The sequence below is a fragment of the Leucoraja erinacea genome, chromosome 6 (genome assembly GCF_028641065.1).
Source record: "Leucoraja erinacea ecotype New England chromosome 6, Leri_hhj_1, whole genome shotgun sequence".
NCBI classification, from domain to species: Eukaryota; Metazoa; Chordata; class Chondrichthyes; order Rajiformes; family Rajidae; genus Leucoraja; species Leucoraja erinaceus.
In genome coordinates this window covers 67,754,736-67,775,587 of record NC_073382.1, presented here as the reverse complement: position 1 = coordinate 67,775,587, position 20,852 = coordinate 67,754,736, and the positions used below count along the sequence as shown (strand labels likewise).

At 43.9% G+C, this 20,852-nt stretch overlaps 1 protein-coding gene across 3 annotated transcripts in view; it reads left to right on the top strand.

The window, feature by feature from the left end:
• Positions 1–20,852, top strand: part of slc36a4 (solute carrier family 36 member 4) — a 411,562-nt gene that overhangs the window by 96,107 nt on the left and 294,603 nt on the right. For all 3 annotated transcript variants that reach the window (XM_055637281.1, XM_055637283.1, XM_055637280.1), the window contains exon 10: positions 10,335–10,504. In XM_055637281.1, the coding sequence (XP_055493256.1) occupies positions 10,335–10,504 (170 nt within the window). The remainder of the gene's footprint in view (positions 1–10,334; positions 10,505–20,852) is intronic.

The following is a 20,852-nucleotide window of genomic DNA, read 5'->3' as shown; positions in this document are numbered from 1 at the left end:
GAGTAGGCCATTCGGCCCTTCGAGCCAGCACCGCCATTCACTGTGATCATGGCTGATCATCCACAATCAGTACCCCATTCCTGCCTTCTCCTCACATCCCTTGACTCTGCTATCTTTAAGAGCTCTATCTCTCCCTTGAAAGCCTCCAGAGAATTGACCTCCACTGCCCTTTGAGGCAGAGAATTCCACAGATTCACATCTCTCTGTGTGAAAAAATATTTCCTCATCTCCGATCTAAATGCTTCCCCCTTATTCTTAAACTGTGGCCTCTGGTTCTGGACGCTCCCAGCAATGGAAACATGTTTCCTGCCTCTAGTGTGTCCAAACCCTTAATAGTCTTATATCTATACATAACTAAAACTCTGATCTTGTTATCTTCTGGTTTGGCGGTCTTTCTATTTGCGCAAAACGGTTCGCGATAGCGCTATGATTTTTCGCCAGTTCACTCACCGTTCTCCTAGTTTCATTCCGATTGGTTGAATGTCGTAAAGCTAGCGAGGTTTAAAAATCTTAAAAACTGCACGTGTGCAGATCGATCTCTTCTGTGGATTAGTCTCTTTCCCTGACACTCCCCGGGACAGTCCACATCTTTACTGGAGCTGAGGATGGCCGGTGGAGGTTTCCGACCGGACTTTCGGAGGGACCCGAAGCAGCCCAGCCTTAACCAGCAGCCCAGCACCAACCAGCAGCCTCACCCCAAGCAGCAGCCCCACCCCAAGCAGCGGCCCAGCGTCGGAGACCCGACCCAGCTCAGCCCAGCGTGGAAGACCCAACCCAGTCGGAGACCCAGCCCAGTCAGAGATGTCGACGATGACGCCAAATGGAATGCAGAGACTCTGATCCTGGCGGAGGAGAATGACCAGCGACCAGCACCCACTGTGAGTCCCTATCGCACCACCAATTCCAGCCACTACCCCTTTGGTCCCCCTCGCTGGCTCCTCTCCCCCTCCTCTGTGATGCCCCCCTTTCCCCCATGGCTCTTCCTCTCTCTTTTCTCCAAGCTCACTGGCCCACCCCACACACACCCTGCTGCCCACACACCCCCCGCCCCCACAACCCCACTTCAATTTAACTAAACCTCCAACCTCACGACTAAACTCCACCTCGCACCTAATCCGCGCCTCAATTAATCGCCGCCTCCCGCTCCCACTATTTATAGCCTCCCCGGCCATTGGCGGCGCCTCACGTGAGCAGAACGGCTCCAACTGGGGGGCGGGCCCAAGAGAGCCGGTGGGAGGGGAGGAGCGCACGCGCGCTGACGTCGACATCGAGCCCTCCCACCCACGGCGGCCGCAGCCCCTCCCCACGGGAGCGGGAGATAGGCGGGGATTAGTCGAGGCGGGGATTATGTGTAAGGTGGGAGGTTTAGTCGAGGTGAGGTTTAAGTGTGAGACGAAGTTTAGTCGAGGCGGGGGGTTTAGTCGAGGTGAAAAATCAGATTCATTTCTAGGAAAACAAAAAAATTGGAATTTCAATTTAAATATCTGGACTAAAGTCACTTCTGGGGCCCCTCTGGAATTGGGGGCCCTGAAGCGTAAGCTTTATTAGTTTCATAGTAGATCCGCCCCTGGGTGGAAGGTTGATTCTCAGTCTGGAGGGCTGTGACTGGTGATGTGTCTCACCAGTTGGTGCTGGCTCATTGCTGTTTGTCATTTACATCAATGATTTGGATGATAACGTACAAGACATGATTAGTAAGTTTGCAAATGACACTGAAATAGGTGGTATCATAGACAGCGAAGATGGTTATCATGATTTACTACGGGATCTTGATCAGCTGGACAAATGCGTTGAGGAATGTCAAATGGAGTTCAATTCACATAAGTGTGAGCAGTTACATTTTGGGAAGTGAAACCAGTGCAGGACCTTTACTGTGAACAGTAGAGCACCAGGTTCTTGGGGTACATGTCCATTGCTCCCTGAACGTAGCATTATTGGGTTCCTTCATCAGTCGGCAAATTGAGTGGAGAAGCTATGTTATGTTACAGTTGTATAAGATGTTGGTGAGGCTGCACTCGGAGTATTGTGTTATGTTTTGAGCATTCTGTTATTGGAAAGATACCATTGCTGCAAAGAGCGAAGTGAAGAATGTTGTTTGGATTTGCGGCCACATCTACATGAAGAGGTCAGTCAGGCTTGGAGCTGACTGGAGTAGGACACTGAGCGGTGATCCTCGAGGTGTATAACATCATGCGGGACACAGATGGTATGAATGCATGTAATTTATTTCCAGGGGGTAGTGGAATCAAGTACTCAAGAGCACAGGTTTAAGTTGAGAGGGGAAGGATTTCATACAGGAGAAACCTGAGAGACAACGGGAGGCAAATAGAACTAGCTTAAATTGGGTTTCCTGGTAGGAGGCATGGACAAGTTGGGTCTGTTTCTGTGCTCCATGACCCTCAGACTGGATGACTTGTCTGGATTAAACTCCATTTGCCATTTTACCACCCATTCTTACAACTGATCTATTTCACACTTTATCATTTATCAGCCGTCCTCATTATCCACAACCCCATCAATTTAGTGAATTAATGCCTTTTACAATTATTTTTGTTTATACCTAACCTGATAATATTGGTATGTATTCACAGTAGGATGTAATTGTATCTTTGCAATGATTAGTTGTTAAAGATTTTATGTGATTAATTAGATTTTGCAGGTGCTCAGTTATTTCAGAACATGCCTTCATAGTATGAGCATGAAGCAGTTACTTCATTGATTTATATTGTAACCTTATCTATGAGCTGCTTCTTATTTGAACATCAAGAGATATGGGGAGAAGGCACGGGTTATTGATTGGGAACGATCAGCCATGATCACAATGAATGGCGGTGTTGGCTCGAAGGGCCGAATGGCCTCCTCCTGCATCTAGTTTCTATTCTCAGGGAATTGTGTCAGATCTCCAATATTAGAACTGGAATGATTTGTAGTAGCTTATTCTTACAATTGTGTTCCAGAGTGTGTTTTATTTTGCTAGGTCAGAAAGGCAGAGAATAAATTGACTGTTGGATATCAAAAGTCTGATTTTTACTGTGATTAAATTAAACTGACACATTAATGTACATGCACTTGATGGAGTGAGAATTGCATGAGTGAACAGGAACATAATTGGCTCAGAAAATGTCAGTGCTCATTGCTATCATAGTTCTACAAGAGCGATGACTTCTGGCATCCATACTTGTGCAGATAAATGCAGAAATCTAGGAAACATTGTAAAGGATACATTTATGGACTGCAAAGCATATATCTTTTTTAGATGCACGATAATAAATTCATGAGTTTGTGCACAATTCTTGACAGAGACATCATTGAAATTATTTATTTTGAAATGTAGACATTTTGGCCCCTCCTATAATTCTTTGTGAAGGTACTGATCTTTATTCCACCCATCAACCTCCCTTCACCTGAGTGCTATTTTGTTGTGTGCTATCCAGTCAGTGAAAATATTATACAGTAGATGATTACAATCAAGCTGTCCACAGTGTGCAGTTACAAGATAAAGGGAATAATGTTTAGTGCAAGTTCACTAATCATTGACAAAAAAGTTTTAATAAAGTCCAATTAAATATAATCCGAAGGTCTCCAATGAGGTAGATGTTAAGTCAGGACCACTGTCTACTTGGTGAAAGAATGGTTCAGTTACCTGATAACAGCTGGGAAGAAATTGCCTCTGAAGGTGAAGGTTTGCAATTTCACATTTCTGTATGCCTTGCCTGATGGGAGAGGGGAGAAGAGAGTGACCAGAGTGAGATGTTCTTGATTATGCTGATGGCTTTGCCAAGTCAGTGCAATACAATACAATACCAAACCGTTTATTGTCATTTGAAACTCAAATGAGGTTCAAATGAAATTTGGTTTCTGCAGTAATACAACAAGGAAAAAAAAAACCAAGACACACAATTAACACAATTTACACAAACATCCATCACAGTGAATCTCCTCCTCACTGTGATGGAAGGCAAAGTCATTGTCTCTCCCCTGTTTTCCATTCTTCTCCCGATGTTAAAACCCCCGGCGGGCGATGGCAAGTCCCGCGGCCGTTAAGGCTGCGCCGGGCGATATAAGGCCCTGCTCCGGGTCTTGATGTTGGAGCCCCTGGCAGGCGATGGCAAGTCCAGCGGCCGTTAAAGCCGCGCGGGGCGATGTAAGGCCCCAGTCTGGGTCGTTTTTAACCCCGCAATTCGGGCGGGAGAAGTTACCGTTGCGGGAGCTCCGAAAAGCGGTCTCCCACCAGGGACCCGCGAGCTCCCGATGTCACCATCCACCAGGCCTGCTGCTGAAGCCTCCGAAGCTCCGAAGTCGGGTCGCCACCACAGCTCTCCATGCTCCGACGCCGGCCAGCTCCACGATGGTGAGTCCGCAGGCTCTGCGACTGGAGCCCCCAGGTCGTTCCGGTTGGAGGCCGCTCTACGGTGCTAGGTCCCAACGACAACGGAGACCCGACAGGGAAAAGGTCGGGTTCCCCGTACAAGAAAGAGATTTAAAAGTCCCACCCCCCGCCCCCCACATATACACAGCTAAAAACAATATATAAACTACAACCAAACTATACACTCAACAGGACAAAAATAAAAAAAAGACAGACAGACTGCAGAGACCGCTGCCGCGAGGCGCCGCCATCTTTGCATGTGAAGTGTAGATAGTGTGAAGTGTAAATAGAGGCAATGGAAGGGAGGTTGGTTTGCATAATAGTCTAGGCTGTGTCCACAACTCTCAGCAATTTCTTGCGATCTTGGATGGAGCTGTTCCCAAATCATGCTTTGACGCATCCCGATAAAATGCTTTCTACGGCGCATCTGTAAAAGTTGGTGAGAGTTGTTAGGGACGTACTTCCTATGCCGTCTAAGGATGTAGAGGTATTGGTGTGCATTCTGGGCCATTCCTTTGATATGGCTAGTCCAGGACAAGTTGCTGGCGATATTTACTCCTAAGAACTTGATGCTTTCGACCACCTCTACTTTGACACCGTCAATGAATGTGTACCGCCTCGCTTCCTGAAGTCGATCATTTGTCCTCTTGTTATTGAGGAAAATATTTTTGTCTTGGCACTAGGTTACGAGGTTCTCAATCTTCTTCCTGTACTCTGTCTTGTGATAATTTGACAACCGGCCCACTATGGTGCTGGCGTCTGCGATAATGGTATTGAAAGCAGAACTGTAGTCTATGAATAAAAGTCTGTTGGGCTAGGGAGAAAGCACCAGCCATATGGAACTGTGGCCTGTCTTTGAAGACAGCTTTATTCTGGAGGTCTGCAGCACTTGATTGCTTTTGTTATTGACTGCAAAACTCAAGTCTTAAAATATATAATTATCCCAAATTGTTTTTGGAAACTGGGCAGAAGAAGGCCATAAACAGCAGTGGGGAGAGTGAATTGGAGTGGGGATAATGGGGATGGGACAGAGATAACCAAATTGCATGGGAGGGGCTTTAAAGGAGGGGAAGGTAGAAGAGAGATGCTGGTTTGTAGTGCGTCAACATGAGATAGAGCCTGACCACTATTGGAGCAATGAACAGTGGAGGTTGAAAAAGGAACTTAATGAAGGTATGGTTGGGTTGGATGTACTTGTTAAATATTGGACATGAAGCATTGGACACTTGGCTTGACCCACCCTGTAACCCTATCACCTTCCACCAACATCATCTTCCACCTGGCTTTACATTTCATTCCTCTGCCCCCTTATCCTGACACCCTGTTGTCTCCTTTTCATCCCCAGCCTTTGTCAATTATTCCACCCATCTGCCAAGCAAACTCTTCTCACCTGCCTCCATCTATCATTTGCCAAGCTTGGTCCCGACCTCACCTCTCTTTCCAACTTTCTCCCATCCTACTATAATCAGTCTGAAGATGTTCCCGACCTGAAACATTCGCTGAGACATTTCCTTCACAGATGCTGCCTGACCCACCGAATTACTCCAGCACTATGTGTTTCATATGTAACAGCTGGAATTTAGTGTAGTATAGTATAGTATATCTTTATTGTCATTTTCCTGAGTACTAACATACCCAGAGGAAACAAAAAAACGTTGCTCAACCAGTGTCCATTCAGTGTGCAGTAAAAAATAAATAGAAATAAAAATACATATATCATGAACAAATTCAACACTCTACTCTCTACTAAACATCAACAGGCGTTCCGATCGGCAGCGGCACGACAGTGGCTCTGCTGCAGTGTGTCCAGGTTGGTGGTTGGTGCGCGATACTTTGGCAGGGGGCAAAGTCCGTTTATCAGTCTTTAGCCTGCGGGAAGAAGCTGAGGAGCATCCTGCTGGTTTTGCAGCTAATGCTCCTGTACCTCTTCCCAGATGGCAGGATGGAGAATATGTGATGCGATGGGTGGTAGGGGTCTTTGATGATGGAGATTGCTCTGCTGATACATCTCTTCTTGTATATGTCCAGCAGGAAAGGGAGTGGAGCACCAATAATTGGGCCTGTACATCAAACTCAGCTGTGTTTTGTAAATCAATTTGCGAGCCGGGTTGTTTGATTCTGCAAAAACAAAGAATGTGGTTCCGATATAGTGAGTGAAATTAAAAGTTTATATGTTCAATTTTTCTTTTGTTGCAATTTAAGCAATAATTTTGAAACTTTATTTTTTGTCCTTCGGGTCCTACCGAAGGTTAGTATGTCCTTTGGAAATAATATAACTAATTATAAATTACTGCATTTTGGGAGTTATGAAATGCTTACGATTCTGTCCTTTGATGTGAATGCATTAAGGAGGAATATGTAAAGTTCCTGGATAATGAGAACTTCAAACTGTAGAATTAAAAGTGTAAAAAAATCAACCGTGATAATGCAAAATTAACATTTTTATTGATCCTTCCACAGAGAGCAGTAACACGGCAGAATATTGGTATGTTAGGGGGTAGAAAAGTATAAGATGCACAATTATTTGTACCATTCTTCGCGCCTATGTTTTAAGAATTGGGAATTTAATAAAAATCATCAATTTTTTAAATGTTTGCTTTCTTGCCTACTAGTATTAAAAGTAGATTATAAACACAGTTAAGTAGATTGGATCAAATGCAACATCTATCATTATTTTTAAAAGGGGCAAATTCTCTCCAAATAAGCTGGTTGCTAATTTTTCACTTGGCAAAACTTTCTGGAATCAGAAAACGTTTATATAGAACAACACGCTGTTGTCAGGCTGGAAAGGGTGCAGAGAAGATTTACGAGGGTGTTGCCAGGACTCGAGGGGCTGATCTTAAGGGAAAGTTTGAGCAGGCTAGGACTCCATTCCTTGGAGCGCAGGAGGATGAGCGGTGATCTTATAGAGGTGAACAAAATCATGAGAGGAATAGATCGGGTCAATGCACAGAGTCTCTTGCCTAGAGTAGGGGAATCGGGAACCAGGGAACATACTGTAGGTTATGGTCATGAAGGGAATACATAGGGTGAACACACAGAGTGTTTACCCAGCACAGGGGAAGCAAGAACCTAAAGACATAGGTTTGAGGTGAGAAGGGAAAGATTTGCTGAGGGGCAACTTTTTCACAAAGGGGGTTGTGAGTATATTGGAATGAGCTACCAACTACGGTAGTCGGGGTAGGTACTATAACAACATTTAAAAGATGTTTGGATAGGTACCTGGATATGAAAGGTTTAGAGGGATATGGGCCAAATGCAGGCAGATGGGACTAGAGTGGATGGGGCATCTTTGGTGTGGGCAAGTCGGGTCAAAGTGGCTCTTTCCATGCTCTGTAACAATAAAATCAGTATAATTGGCATACAGTATATGTTAATTAGTCCTGTTACATCAGATGTAGATGTTTGTAAGAAATACAGGATGATTTGTAAACTATAACAAGTAAAACTGAACTCATGATGAATTTGAACTGGCAATGTGAAGTAAATCTAGTGATTTTTGTCTAGATTTGCATCACACTCACATTCATTCACTGCCCTTCATTCACTATAATACAAGGTAGCATATTGAATGCCCCAACTGTTTTTATCTCTATCACCGCATTTAGCAGATAATTTAAGAAAAACAGAGCACATAAAAAAAAGAGGGTGAATTTAATTTGCATTTGCATACTGTATATCCTAATGTGAACATGTTTTGACTTTGCCTGAACAATAAGCTACTGCTCGAAAAAGACCCCCAGCATTTCCTCCTCCCAATTGATTGATTTATTCCGACCCAAAGGAAATAGGAATTTGAGAAGGAATTTGATTCTGAAGAAGGGTCTCGACCTGAAACGTCACCTACTCCTTTTCCCCATAGATGCTGCCTCACCCGCTGAGTTTCTCCAGCATTTTTTGTCTACTTAGGAATTTGAGAAGGTAGACGCAAAAAGCTGGAGTAACTCAGCGGGACAGGCAGCATCTCTGGAGAGAAGGAATAGGTGATGTTTCGTGTGTCGAGTCCCTTCTTCATCTCCGAAACGTCACCCATTCCTTCTCTCCAGAGATGCGCCTGTCCTGCTGAGGGTCACACAGCATCTCTGGAGAAAAGGAATAGGTGACATTTCGGGTCGAAACCTTTCTTCAGACCCAAAAAGTCACCCATTCCTTTTCTCCAGAAATGCTGTCTGACCCTCTGATTAACTCCAGCTTTTTGTGTCTATCTTCGGTTTAAACCAGCATCTGCAGTTCCTGTAGATTTTCAATCCTCTGACGGGAACTGTTATGGAGATGTAGTGCTGGAACATGACGTGGTGCCTGGTGCCTTTGAATCGAATGTCAGGGGAGGAGAGTGGAAAGATAGTTGGAGGGAAGAGCAGTGAGATTATTAGTGAGATTCTTTTTGCTGTGCAAACTATTTCTAAAAACCTAAAAGCAACAAATATTGCAGTTTGAAAATCTGAAATGACAGCAGAAAAAGGAACAGAAAAAACAGACAGTTGAGGAATGTAGGGGAGTTCTGATGTAAAATCAATGGCCTGATGTGTATAAAGCTATTTAAGACCTGCTGAATGCATTTCGTTGTCTCTGTACTGTACACTGACAATGACAATTAAAATTGAATCTAAATTGAATCTGAATCTGAATATTTCCAGCATTTTTGGGAAAAAAATGATAGGGCAAGTTATTTTCTAAATGAGGAGGAGCTGCGTTGTAATGCAACGCAAAGGGATCTAGGGGTATTAGTACATGAATCACTGAAAGTTAGTATGCAGGTGCAGCAAGCAATCAGGAAGGCCAATGGAGTTTTGGCCTTTATTGCTAGGGGGATTGAGTATAAAAACACGGAGGTCTTGCTGCAGCTGTACACAGTATTAGTGAGACCACATTTGGAATACTGTGTACAGTTCTGGGGTCCATACTTAAGAAAGGATGTACTAGCCCTGGAGGCAGTGCAGTGAAGGTTTCCAAGATTAATTCCTGCAATGAGGGGATTGACATATGAGGAAAGGTTAAGTAGGCTGGAACTCTACTCTTTGGAGTTTAGAAGAATGAGAGGCGATCTCATTGAAACGTATAAGATCGTGAGGGGCCTTGATCGGGTGGATGCCCCGAGGATGTTCCCAATGATCGGGGAAACTAGAACTAGGGGACATAGTTGCAGAAGGGGGGGGGGCTCTTTTAAAACTGAGATGAGGAAGAACTTCTTCACCCAGAGGGTGGTTAATTTATGGAATTCACTGCCCCAGGGAGCAGTGGAAGCAGAAACTTTAAATATATTTAAGACTAAAATAGATGGTTTTTTAGCTGCCAAGGGGATAAGGGGCTACGGGGAGAGGGCAGGGATATGGACCTAGGTATGGTTAGTATAGTAAGACCTGAGTGATCTCCTGGACAAGTGTCGATCGCCTAGATTGGGGTCGGAGAGGAATTTCCCGGATTTTTTTCCCGAATTGGACCTGGGTTTTTATCCGTTTTTTTGCCTCCCCCAGGAGATCACGAGGTTCTTGGGGTGGAGAGGGGTGATAGCGGTATAAAGGGGAGGGTAGTGTCTTGTGTTCTGTGTCTTGTGTCTACTGTTTGTGGGTAAGTGTGTCTGTTTAGTGTTCAGCCATGAGCGAATGGCGGTGCGGGCTCGATGGACCTGGTGGTCTGCTCTCGCACCTACTTTCTATGTTTCTATGTTTCTATTTTCTTTTTCCACTTTAAGCATAAAGAATAAAAAGTTTGGGCAAGAAGAAAGATTACGTTTGATGTGGCAAAATGATTAATTAGTTTTTGTTTGTAGATGGGAGGGGGGGGGGGGGTGTTTGTTGAAGAAATATTTTTTGCTCATCCAGAAACTGTTCAATAAATTTGCTTCCTTGGTTAATTTTTTTGTTGTTGCAAAATGACAACAGCAAAACAGCTAGGATCTGATGACATTCCAATTGCATTCAACCCTGCTGTGCTGTGGTGACATGTTCCTAATTCCTTCCTCTAGGCTATACCAGCTGGTGAAACTCCTTTACTCATTTGGGATCGTGGTGACTTACACAATCCAGTATTATGTGCCAGCGGAGATCATTCTTCCAGCTGTTTCCGCAAGGGTACATCAGAGATGGAAGCTACTTTGTGACCTTGCAGTCCGAACACTTCTTGTTTGTCTAACTTGTGAGTAGACTTAAAGCAACTCTGATCTTTGATGTTGTTTTCTAAAGAAAATTCCCATTTTCCTTGCAATGAGATGAGCATGGTTCCAAACATTATTGCCAAATCTTTTCATCAGAAACAGTGGACTTCACATAGAATCCATTTCTGGCTAGTTTATTTTTTTATTTCTAGGATGGTGTAATTATGTGACTGAAAATGGTTAAGTCTGTGCAAGCCAGCCCAGCACTTTCCCTGTAGCCTGACATTATAGGGTTTCTATGTAATATGCCCATAGGTTAGGAGGTGAAGGCTATAACAGACTTTAAGTGACATAACGTTTAGATTAATTATTGTGGTAATTAAAATGTATAAATTATTTAATACATCTGAGGTTATCTACAGGGTGGTTTGTGAATTGAGACTACAGTCTGTTCTGTGTTTGTGGAAGAATGAAGTTCTGAATAAAAAATCCATTGTCCAAAATAGGTCAGACTATGGTGAGTGATAGCCAGCAATTATAATGGAACTGTGAGATATGTTGGCATTTCAAGCATGTGAGTCAATCAAAGCATGGGAATCTGAGAGATCCTGATATTCAGATGGCAGCACTCCAGTTAGTCAGCTCACCACTGAGCCCGTGGCAAACTTAAAGAGCAGGACCAGGTGCTCAGCTTTATGCCTGAGAACACTGATGTATGCTTGATAAATACATTCAATTCAGTCGGTTGATTGAACTCGTCGTACAGTTTTATTCAATTTTTGTTGATATTGTTAATTGTTAACTTTTTATATTGGTTATGTTTCTATCTGTCTAAAACTTTAAAAAAAAAACAGATTTGGTTAATAATCTTTCATCAGAACTGAATTGATACCAGCAACTTTTCATGTTGTTTTCTGCAAGTGAAATGCATTTTGTCAGCAACTTTCATATTTTCTGTTTTATTTACTAGTTGCCTTTTTGTTGAAATCAAAGGGCATTGCAAATTATCTGTTGATGTTGGATGTGTGTGTTGTACTATTTGTGATAAATGCTGTTTCAGGGCTAGAGGAACGATTTATTCTGTTTTGGATTAATTTTGATTTTAACACAAGTAATTCAAGTAAAGAAACCGATGTAGTTGTCTATCATTGTTCTGCACCAGATTTATAAGATGTTTAACAAATAATCTCCACTTATGACAACATCTGGGGAACAAGTTGAAGTCAATTCCTTTTTTGTTGCACTACTGTAAATTCTTTATTCTTGAACTTTGCTTTTAGTTTGTAGTTTACGTGACCTCCGGGACAACTTTAAACCATAACACATATATTGTAATTTTCAAGTATCAAGAGTGTTTAATTGTCATATGTAGCAACACCAGAACAATACATTCTTACTTGCTGCAGCTTAACAGGCCTGTAAATGCAAAATATATCATAATTTATTATATAATAATCAGAAATTAATTAATTTTTAGTTTTAGTTTTAGAGATACAGGATAGAAACAGGCACTGCTACCCACCAACTCCACGGCAACTGAAGAAGGGTCTCAACCCGAAACGTCGCCAATTTCCTTCGCTCCATTGATGCAGCCTCACCCGCTGAGTTTCTCCAGAATTTTTGTCTACCCACGGCAACTATTGATCATCCATTCAGACTTGTTTTATGTTATCCAACTTTCACATCTACTCCCTACACACTAGGAGCAATTTATAGAGGCCACGTAACCTTCAACCCCACATGATTTTGGGATATGGGACCGGGGCACCCAGAGGAAACCCTTGCGGTCCCAAAGAAAGTGTTCAAAGTCCACACGGACAATACCCTATGTCATGATCAAACCTGGGTGTCGGGTGCTGTTAGGCAGCAGCTCTACCAGCTGTGCTACTGTGCTGCCCTTAATAAGCAAAATGAATAACCATAATAGTGCAAAAAAGAGTGCAACGAAAGACACAGTCCATAGAAGAACATACTTGTTGAGATTAGTACTGTGTACTATTCAAGAGCCTGATGGTCGCTAGGAAGGAGCTAGTCTTAAACTTGGTGGTTACAGTTTTCTGTACCTTCATCTTGATGGTATTAGCAAAAATTGAGCATGGCCAGGGTGTTGTGTCTTTAATGATATTGGCAGAAACTGGAGCACCCGGAGGAAACCAAGAGGCAGAACATGTAAAATCCACAGACAGTACCCGAGGTCAGGGCAGAACCTGGGGATTTAATATTCTGAGACAGTGGTTTTATCAATTGTGCCACTGTTCCACCTCTGAGTTTGGTGATGTTTGGAGTGAATGATGGTGTTGAACGCTGAACTGTAGTCGATCAATAACAGTGTGACATATGTGACCTTACTGCCCAGAGTGGAGAGTCAACAAGATTGCATCCCCTGTGGATCTCTTGTGGCAGTAGGCAAACTATAGTGGATCCAGGTCAAATGGAGACAGAACCATTGCCATTTCCAACCTCGCAAATCACTTCATCATCACGGAGTTTGCTGGCACCGGTCGGCAGTCATTGAGGCTTGTCGTCTTACTCTTCTGGGGCACCCGTATTATTTATGTCCTTTAAATGCAGGTGTGAACCTCGGATCTTATTAATAAGAGATTGAAAATGTATGCTATCACCCATGCTTATCTCTGAGAAAGAGAACACAGGTGAGATTGCAGTAAACTGTATGTGGAAGGAACTGCAGATGCTGATTTACACTGAAGATAGACACAAAGAGCTGGAATAACTCAACCGGCCTGTCCCACTGAGTTACTCCAGCATTTTGCGTCTAGCTGAGATTGCAGTATATTGTGTATGCATTGATTTATACCATTACCATTTAAACCACAGGAGTTACAGACACAGGCATTCCTCCATGTATGTACGCTACATTTAGGAACTTTTTCCGCAATGCCATTGACTCTTGTGATATATGTTTTTGATTTATTACTATATTTTTTACTATGACAAATAATCCGTTACCAAAATACACATTGTATTTAGACTTTCCATTTAAGGGCCTGTCCCACTTTGATGACCTTTCAGGCGAGTGCAGGAGACTCTGCGCTTGCCTCATGATTGCCACATGGTCACCACATGTTCGCTGGTGGTCTCTGGTGAGTCTCCTTCATGGTCGCGAGGAGTTCCCCACATTCTGGAAATTAATTGTGGCCTCAGTACAGTTGCCGCAAATTTTTCAACATGTTGGTCGCCATGGAGAAAATCGATAATCCTGTTGTCGTAGGCGCAGTTGTAGTGGGGTCGCCATGTAGTCGGGGTAGTCGAAGTAGTCGTAGGTAGTTTTAGTTAATCGCCTTTGCCTGACCGGGCATTTTCATTGGTTCGTTGGGGGAAAGAAAATGTAAACGCGAGTTTTCAGAACCAAGGATAACCGACCGATAATGTTAAATGCCCGTCAAACTTCATAGCTGCTTATCTCTGGCTTATTAAAAGTTGTCTGGCTTCTTAAAAGTGTCTCCACTCCTTCACCCCCCTTTTTCCCTCCCCTTCTTCCCTCCACCCTTCTTCCACCCCCCTTCTCCCCCCTTCTCCTCCCCCTTCTTCTCCCCTCTTCCCCCTCTTCTCCTCCCCCTTCCCCCCCTTCTCCCTCCTCTTTTAAAGGACTTACTGTACACTGTGCTAGCCGTCTTAACCTTCCTGTTCATCGTGGTGTGTGTCTGTATCACCTTGGCTTTGTACCGTGTGTATTTCAGGCAGCGCTCCCCTGCTTTCCCTGCCCCCCGCCTTTGCGATGTGTTTGTGTGTGTACGTGTGTGTGTACGTGTGTGTGTGTGTGCGTGTGTGTGTGTGTACGTGTGTGTGTGTGTACATGCGTGCGTGTGTGTGCGTGAGTGTGTGTGTGTTCCACTCTGACAGTCGCCGTTCCAGTTCCCGCTTTTTTACGCGAGTGCCACGAACTTGACAGTCCCCGCAGTCCGCTGAAAAATCGCCTAAGTGGGACAGACCCTGTGGCCTTTTAGATTTATCAAATGTTGGTTTGTGAAACATTTTCCAGGAGTGCATTCTTTCCATAAATTGAGGAATGGATGTTTGTGGAACAAGGATATACTTATCCTCGGCAGAGTGCCGGGCGTCATTTATAAGAAGCACTGCCGTTGGTGAACCTGAGGATTTATTTACTGCAGATCTGAAAATTACAATACATTCAAGAAGACTAAATGATTTAAGACTAATTTGGCTCCTCCCAGGAATAGTGTATTTCATACATAATGTGCATGCATTTTCACCAGTTGATTCCACCAATTGGGTGGAATGTTAATGGATGTTTCCTTGCCATATTTTTAGCAAACAATTGCCACGATCCCTGAATAAATCCTGGCATTTTCAAAATATAATTACTCATTTAACATCCTTGTCTTTTACTGGCACGTCCAAAGTTTATTGATTGTTCGAAGTGCCCTTGAGAGGATGGAGTGAGCTGCTGTCTTCAAGGGCTGTAATCTTTGTCATCTTGAATAGGGACTTTCAGGATTTGGACTGTGACAATGGAGGAAGAGGGCTATATTCTTGAGTCATTATGGTTTGCAATTCAGAAGGGATCTTATATTGATTGTGTTCCATGCCTTCCTTCCCTTAACTTTCCAAGCAGGAGAGTTTATAAGTGTGGGAAGTGCAGACAAAGAATCCTTCGGGATCTTGCAGATGGTATACACTGCTGCTACAGTACACTGGTGTTCAAGCACAAGGCTGTTTGGGCTAGTGCCTAGGCCTCCAACCAAGGTGACTTTTAGCTGTGTGTAAGAAAGAACTGCAGATGCTGGTTTAAATTGAAGATAGATACAAAAGGCTGGAGTAACTCAGCTGGACAGGCAGCATCTCTGGAGAGAAGGAATGGGTAAAGAAGGGTCTTGACCCGAAACGTCACCCATTCCTTCTCGTCAGAGATGCTGCCTGTGCCGTTGATTGACTTTGAGCTATTTCAATGTTGGAGCTGAATGCACGCAGAGTAGTGGAGAATGCTTCAGTGAGCTCCTGATTGATGCATTGTAATTTTTCCACATTGCTGAGCAGAAAGCCAGTGTTGGCCTGGAACAACGTGGCTAGAGGCCGTGTTAGCCCTGGACCAACGTGGCTAGACGTGCAGCTTGTTAACCATCTCTTCATAACAGTTGTCGGATATGACAACAGACCTGCAGAAGCATCCCCGGCTCCCGGCCTTTTTTGAGTCCTCATTTCTGACCCCAATCCGACTCGCAAGGTGCACCTGCCCTTCTGCAACCACCGAAAGGACATACAGTGCTGGAGTAATTCAGTGGGTCAGGATCTATGAAGTACGCAGATAGGTAACGTCGGGACCCTTCCTCAGACTGATTCAGTTACATCAGCTCTTTGTGTCATTTATCTTTAAAACTAGGCGTCGATGCTGGTCTGCACTCGTTGGTGCTTCAGAGACACGGGAGGGGTATAATTAACAGGCCAGGGGTGTATTGTTGTTACATTATCATGTGACCTATAATCCAGATAATCCAGAAAGGCTCTGGAACCGAGGGTGCCGGAAAATCGGTGTTCAACCTGTATTATCCTTGGTGACACTGTTCTCCATTACAGTGAATAATCAAGAGTCAGCTCGATCTAGTCTTTAATTCTTAAATTCTCCCGTCAGCTTTATTCTGAAATGTAAGAATGTATTATTTCAATGCTCTTCAGTTTCATGAAAGTGCACATTAGAGGGCACTGCAGTAGAACATCTTTTGTAGCTCAGTCTGAAGAAGGGTTTCGGCCCGAAACGTTGCCTATTTCCTTCGCTCCATAGATGCTGCTGCACCCGCTGAGTTTCTCCAGCTTTTTTGTGTAACCATCTTTTGTAGCTCTTTGTGTTCCATTAATTTTAATAATTTTAGAATTTTGCAAATTTGTGCATCAATATTCACAATCTGTTGACATTTCACCTGTTAAATATGAATACTGTTTGGAACAAATTCACTCGTGTGTTGATTGATACCACCGGCATAATTAATGGAGACTAATTAAATTAACATAAACAGATAGAAATGTGTTAATTCTCATTATATTGATGGTGAATAGTATTCCATTTGATTCCACCTGTCTGCAGAACCAAGGGTGTCACTGCAGAATGGATGGTCTTTACTAGTACTCACTAGGGCTGCTCCACTCTCCAGCAGTCCTTTAATAAGGGATGTGTTATGTCAGTCACCCAATTTTAATTACATGCTTTTGCCAAGAATTGGAGTTGATCAAAGCAAACTTGAATATATACTTGTCAAGAAGCTAATCTTGGATTAGTCATATGACTCGGCTCATAATTTGCTATGGGTTATAAATTTGGATTTTTATTTTGTATTTGTCAGTACTAATGTAACACTGGTTGGATTGTGTGGTTGTGGCATTCACTAATACCTCAAGGCAATAAATTGTAACCACACTGGAATTATTTTGCAGGCAACATTTTATATTGATATAAAATGTTGCTTCAGGGCAAAATTGTGCTCATCAGGGTATTTATTTATTTATGTTAAATCTAGTAGGAATTGAGTTTCGTTGAATCATATACAGACGTGCAAGCATTATAAAATCCAGATGCTAACTAACTTTGTGGTAGTAAGTTGTGTTCCTGTCTTTCAACTTATTTTTTGTTGATGACTTGATAAACTATATCTTGAAAGACACAAAGTGCTAGAATAACTCAGGGTCAGGTAGCATCTCTGGAATAACATGGATATGTGACGTTTGGATCAGGACTGTTCTTCAAACTACATAAAACTATAAGGTACACAAAAAAGCTGGAGAAGCTCAGCGGGTGCAGCAGCATTTATGGAGTGAAGGAAAAAGGCAACGTTTCGGGCCCAAACCCTTCTTCAGACTATATCTTGACATGTGCACTTATATTTGGTGGACGCGAGAATTAAAGCTCCAGGTTTACTGCCTGTTGCTGTGAATGTAGCTGACATGAATTATACTCTTGAGTACCAGTGAGATGAAACATCATTATTTACACGATTTACAGACTGTTGATATTTTGACTTTAGCTTCATTAAATTAATTTTAGCCACATTCAATGTTCTTAGGTTTCACATTCTCTGTTGTAACATTAGTTCAGAAACTCTTGTCCATTAAAAAGCTCATGCATTCTCTCAGTGCAGCCTACATTTGTGAACCGGGATATGTGTAAGACATTCACCACGTTTCTTTTTTGCACTGACATGTTTTTCTTTGCAATGACCAAATGTACAGATCTGTTCCACAGATCCAAACTGTAACTTTGAACACCAAGTCTCATGGGCATTCTGGAAAATAGACAGAATCAATGTGTTTCTGTGATTATTTCAAAAAAGAAGTTAAAAAAATGGTATCTGATTTCATGATTGTCTGCATCACTTTGCTGTGCACTATTTGCAAAGACTCGAATGTAACTGCTGTTAAGCTGAACTTTGCTGTGGATGGCAAAATCTATATTTAACCCATTGAGCCAGATCTTTTGTTGCCCAGAAATGTCAGGCTGTCTTCCTCTGGGTTACGCTGGTGATTCTAACTTGGCTTGCAGTGTGTTTTCCCGCTGAAATGTTGGCTCCCAGCAATTTGATGTGGCTCAGTGAAGCATCAGTGCATTCTCTGCACAGACAGCCTTATCTGCTCATAGAACTGCTCTAATAGCCAGTGAAGTTCCATTTACTGACTATCGGAAATGTCAGCATTAAAGAGTGCTTGCGAATAAATTTGAAATATTGCTGGTGAATATTTTTCAATGCAAAGCACTAAAAACTACATTTACCCACCTAAAGTGATTTAAAACTGACTTAATTCCAAAGACTTACCTGCTTACTATGTATGCTGTTGATGCTGTGCAATCGATTGAAAGAAGGTTGCTGAAATTATGCCAGGTTTACAGGCCGAGTTTCCCAGCTTGGGAGTAGGAAGGGCTCTGAATTTTCACACTCCATTAAATATCATCCAGAGCAGAGCGAAGCAGTCACAGCTGTTGTTGGCAGGGCAGAAGATACTACTGTCAATTATAGATGTCGGTGTTGGTCAGTATGACGTTTGGGAGCGAGGGTTGGCAATAAGCACCGGCATTTGGACCAGACGCCCGTCCCATTAGTTTCACTCCATTCCCACTGTTTTTCTGGCCATGTCTTTCAATGTTGGCACGACTAGTGCAAAATGTTGTGGCATTTTAAATGAAAATTTAGTTCAACAAAGCTTGAATTTCCATAATCTTTTGAGGTAATGTTCAAACCTGGTTCTATGGGCAGGCCCTTAACACTACCCTTGGTAAATGTATCATGATTTTGGAGCTTTCCCTCGTTGCCATACCCTCCAAAAAGGTTTGAAAAAGTAAGTTGGGACATTGAGTGCATTTCAAAGATATATTTGGCTCATATTTATAAAATAACAAATATGGATGGACCGATGAAAGCATGTCTATATTATCTATAGATAACTAAAACTCTGATCTTGTTATCTTCCGGTTTGGTGGTCATTCTATTTGCACAACAATGGTACGCAATAGCGCTACGATTTTTCGTCAGCCTACTCACCCTTCTCCTGTACTGTGATTGCAACAAGTTTTGCTCCGATCGGTGGAAGCTGGTAAGAGTTATCGCGGTTTAAAAATCTTAAAAACCGCACGTGCGCAGATCGATTGCCTCTCCTGCCATTCAGCACCATGCGGATTGGTCCCTTCTACTATCACTCCGCGGGATGGTCCTCTCCTTCCTGCGCCATCGCGTCTTTACTGCAGCTGCGGGAGGCTCTGGATGGCCAGCGGAGGTCTGCAACCCTGCCCGGCCCAACCCTGCGTGGCGTCTGAGACGGCGCCGATGTCGCCAAACGGAAAGCGGAGACTGATCGCGGTGGAGGAGAATGACCAGCGGCCAGTGAAGCGGCCAGCAACCAGTGCCCACTGTGAATCCCCATCGCACCGCCAACCCCTTCACCACTGGCACCCCTCGCTGGCTCCTGCCCTCCTTCCCGTGATACCGCACTCTCCTCCATGGCTCTTTCCCCGTCTTTTCTCTGAGCTCCCTTCCTCCCTACCCCCACACCCCTCCGCTCCTCCCCCAGCCCACACACCATCGCGAACCATTTTTGCGTAAATAGAAAGACCGCAAAACCGGAAGATATCAAGATCAGATTTTAGTTATGTATAGAAGAAATATATATCTATATCTATATCTATATCTATCTATCTATATATATCTACTATCTTCTACGCTATCTATCTATTCTATCTATCTATCTATCTACCATAGCCCCAAGTGGGACCCGTTGGGCACTGTTTCCCCAACGCAATCCACCACTCACCCGTTGCCCCAACCCTTTTCCCCCAATGCATCCCGTTCCTCCAACGCATCCCGTTCCCCCAACGCATCCCGTTCCCCCAACGCAATATTCAATCACTCACCCATAGCCCCGATGGGTTGCCTGCTCCCCCAATGCAACCCGTTCCCCTATGTTAGATTCCACCACTCACCTGCCTCCCCCAGCACTGGACTTTAAACAAAAAATCCATTTGCGCTTCCCCTGCCTCCCCCAGCACTTCCAATTCAAATTCCACTTCCCCTGGCCCCTCCCTCTCCTGTTCAATACCTTGCTGCCAGGACCAGGACTAAGTGGTCTATGATGGCAACATTGTCGCAAATGTTAGATGGAGGACTGTGAGATCCCATTGTGACGTCAAAGCTGCAACTGCCAGCACTGAAGTGTTGAAATGATTATCAAAGTGAATTTAGTAAACTTGAAAATGTGACAACTTTTGAAATATAACATTAATCTGAACAAAACTTGATACAAACAACCAATGGTGAGTAAGGTAGCGTGGCATTGTGTATCATTCTGTGTAAGGTGGTTGTGCTATTGTGTACCGTTTTGGCGTAGTTCCTTGAGTTCACTCGCACGCACGCGCGGACAGACAGACGTCCAAACAAGGCGAGACTTTTAGTAATATATAGAAGATACTAGACCAAGTGCAGACCCGTTGGGTCTGTTCTCCCCCAACGTGCGGTTGTGTGGGGGGGAGGAGAGGAGGAGGGGGGAGAGGAGGTGGGGGGGGGGGGGGGAGGGGGAGGGTGGGGGGAGTGGGGGGGGGGGGGTGAGGGGATGGGGGGGAGGGGGGGGGGAGGGGGGGGGGAGGGGGGGGGGGGGGGGGGGGGGGGGGGGGGGAGGAGGGGGGGGGGGGAAGAGGGGGGGGGGGGGGGGGGAGGGTGGGGATGGGGGGGGAGGGGGGGGGGGGGGGGGGGAGAGAGTGCCTTTTTACTTCAACCCAAACCCAAACAACCATTTGCAGGCAGTGCTTTTTTTTTTTTTACCTCTAACCATATTTTCATTTTCAAACCAAATTAAGGGTACTCACAGTGCTGTAGACATTTGTCAGTGTCATTCAAAGCTCTGATTGAGGCACACCATTTGCAGAGTTTAAGAAGGAAC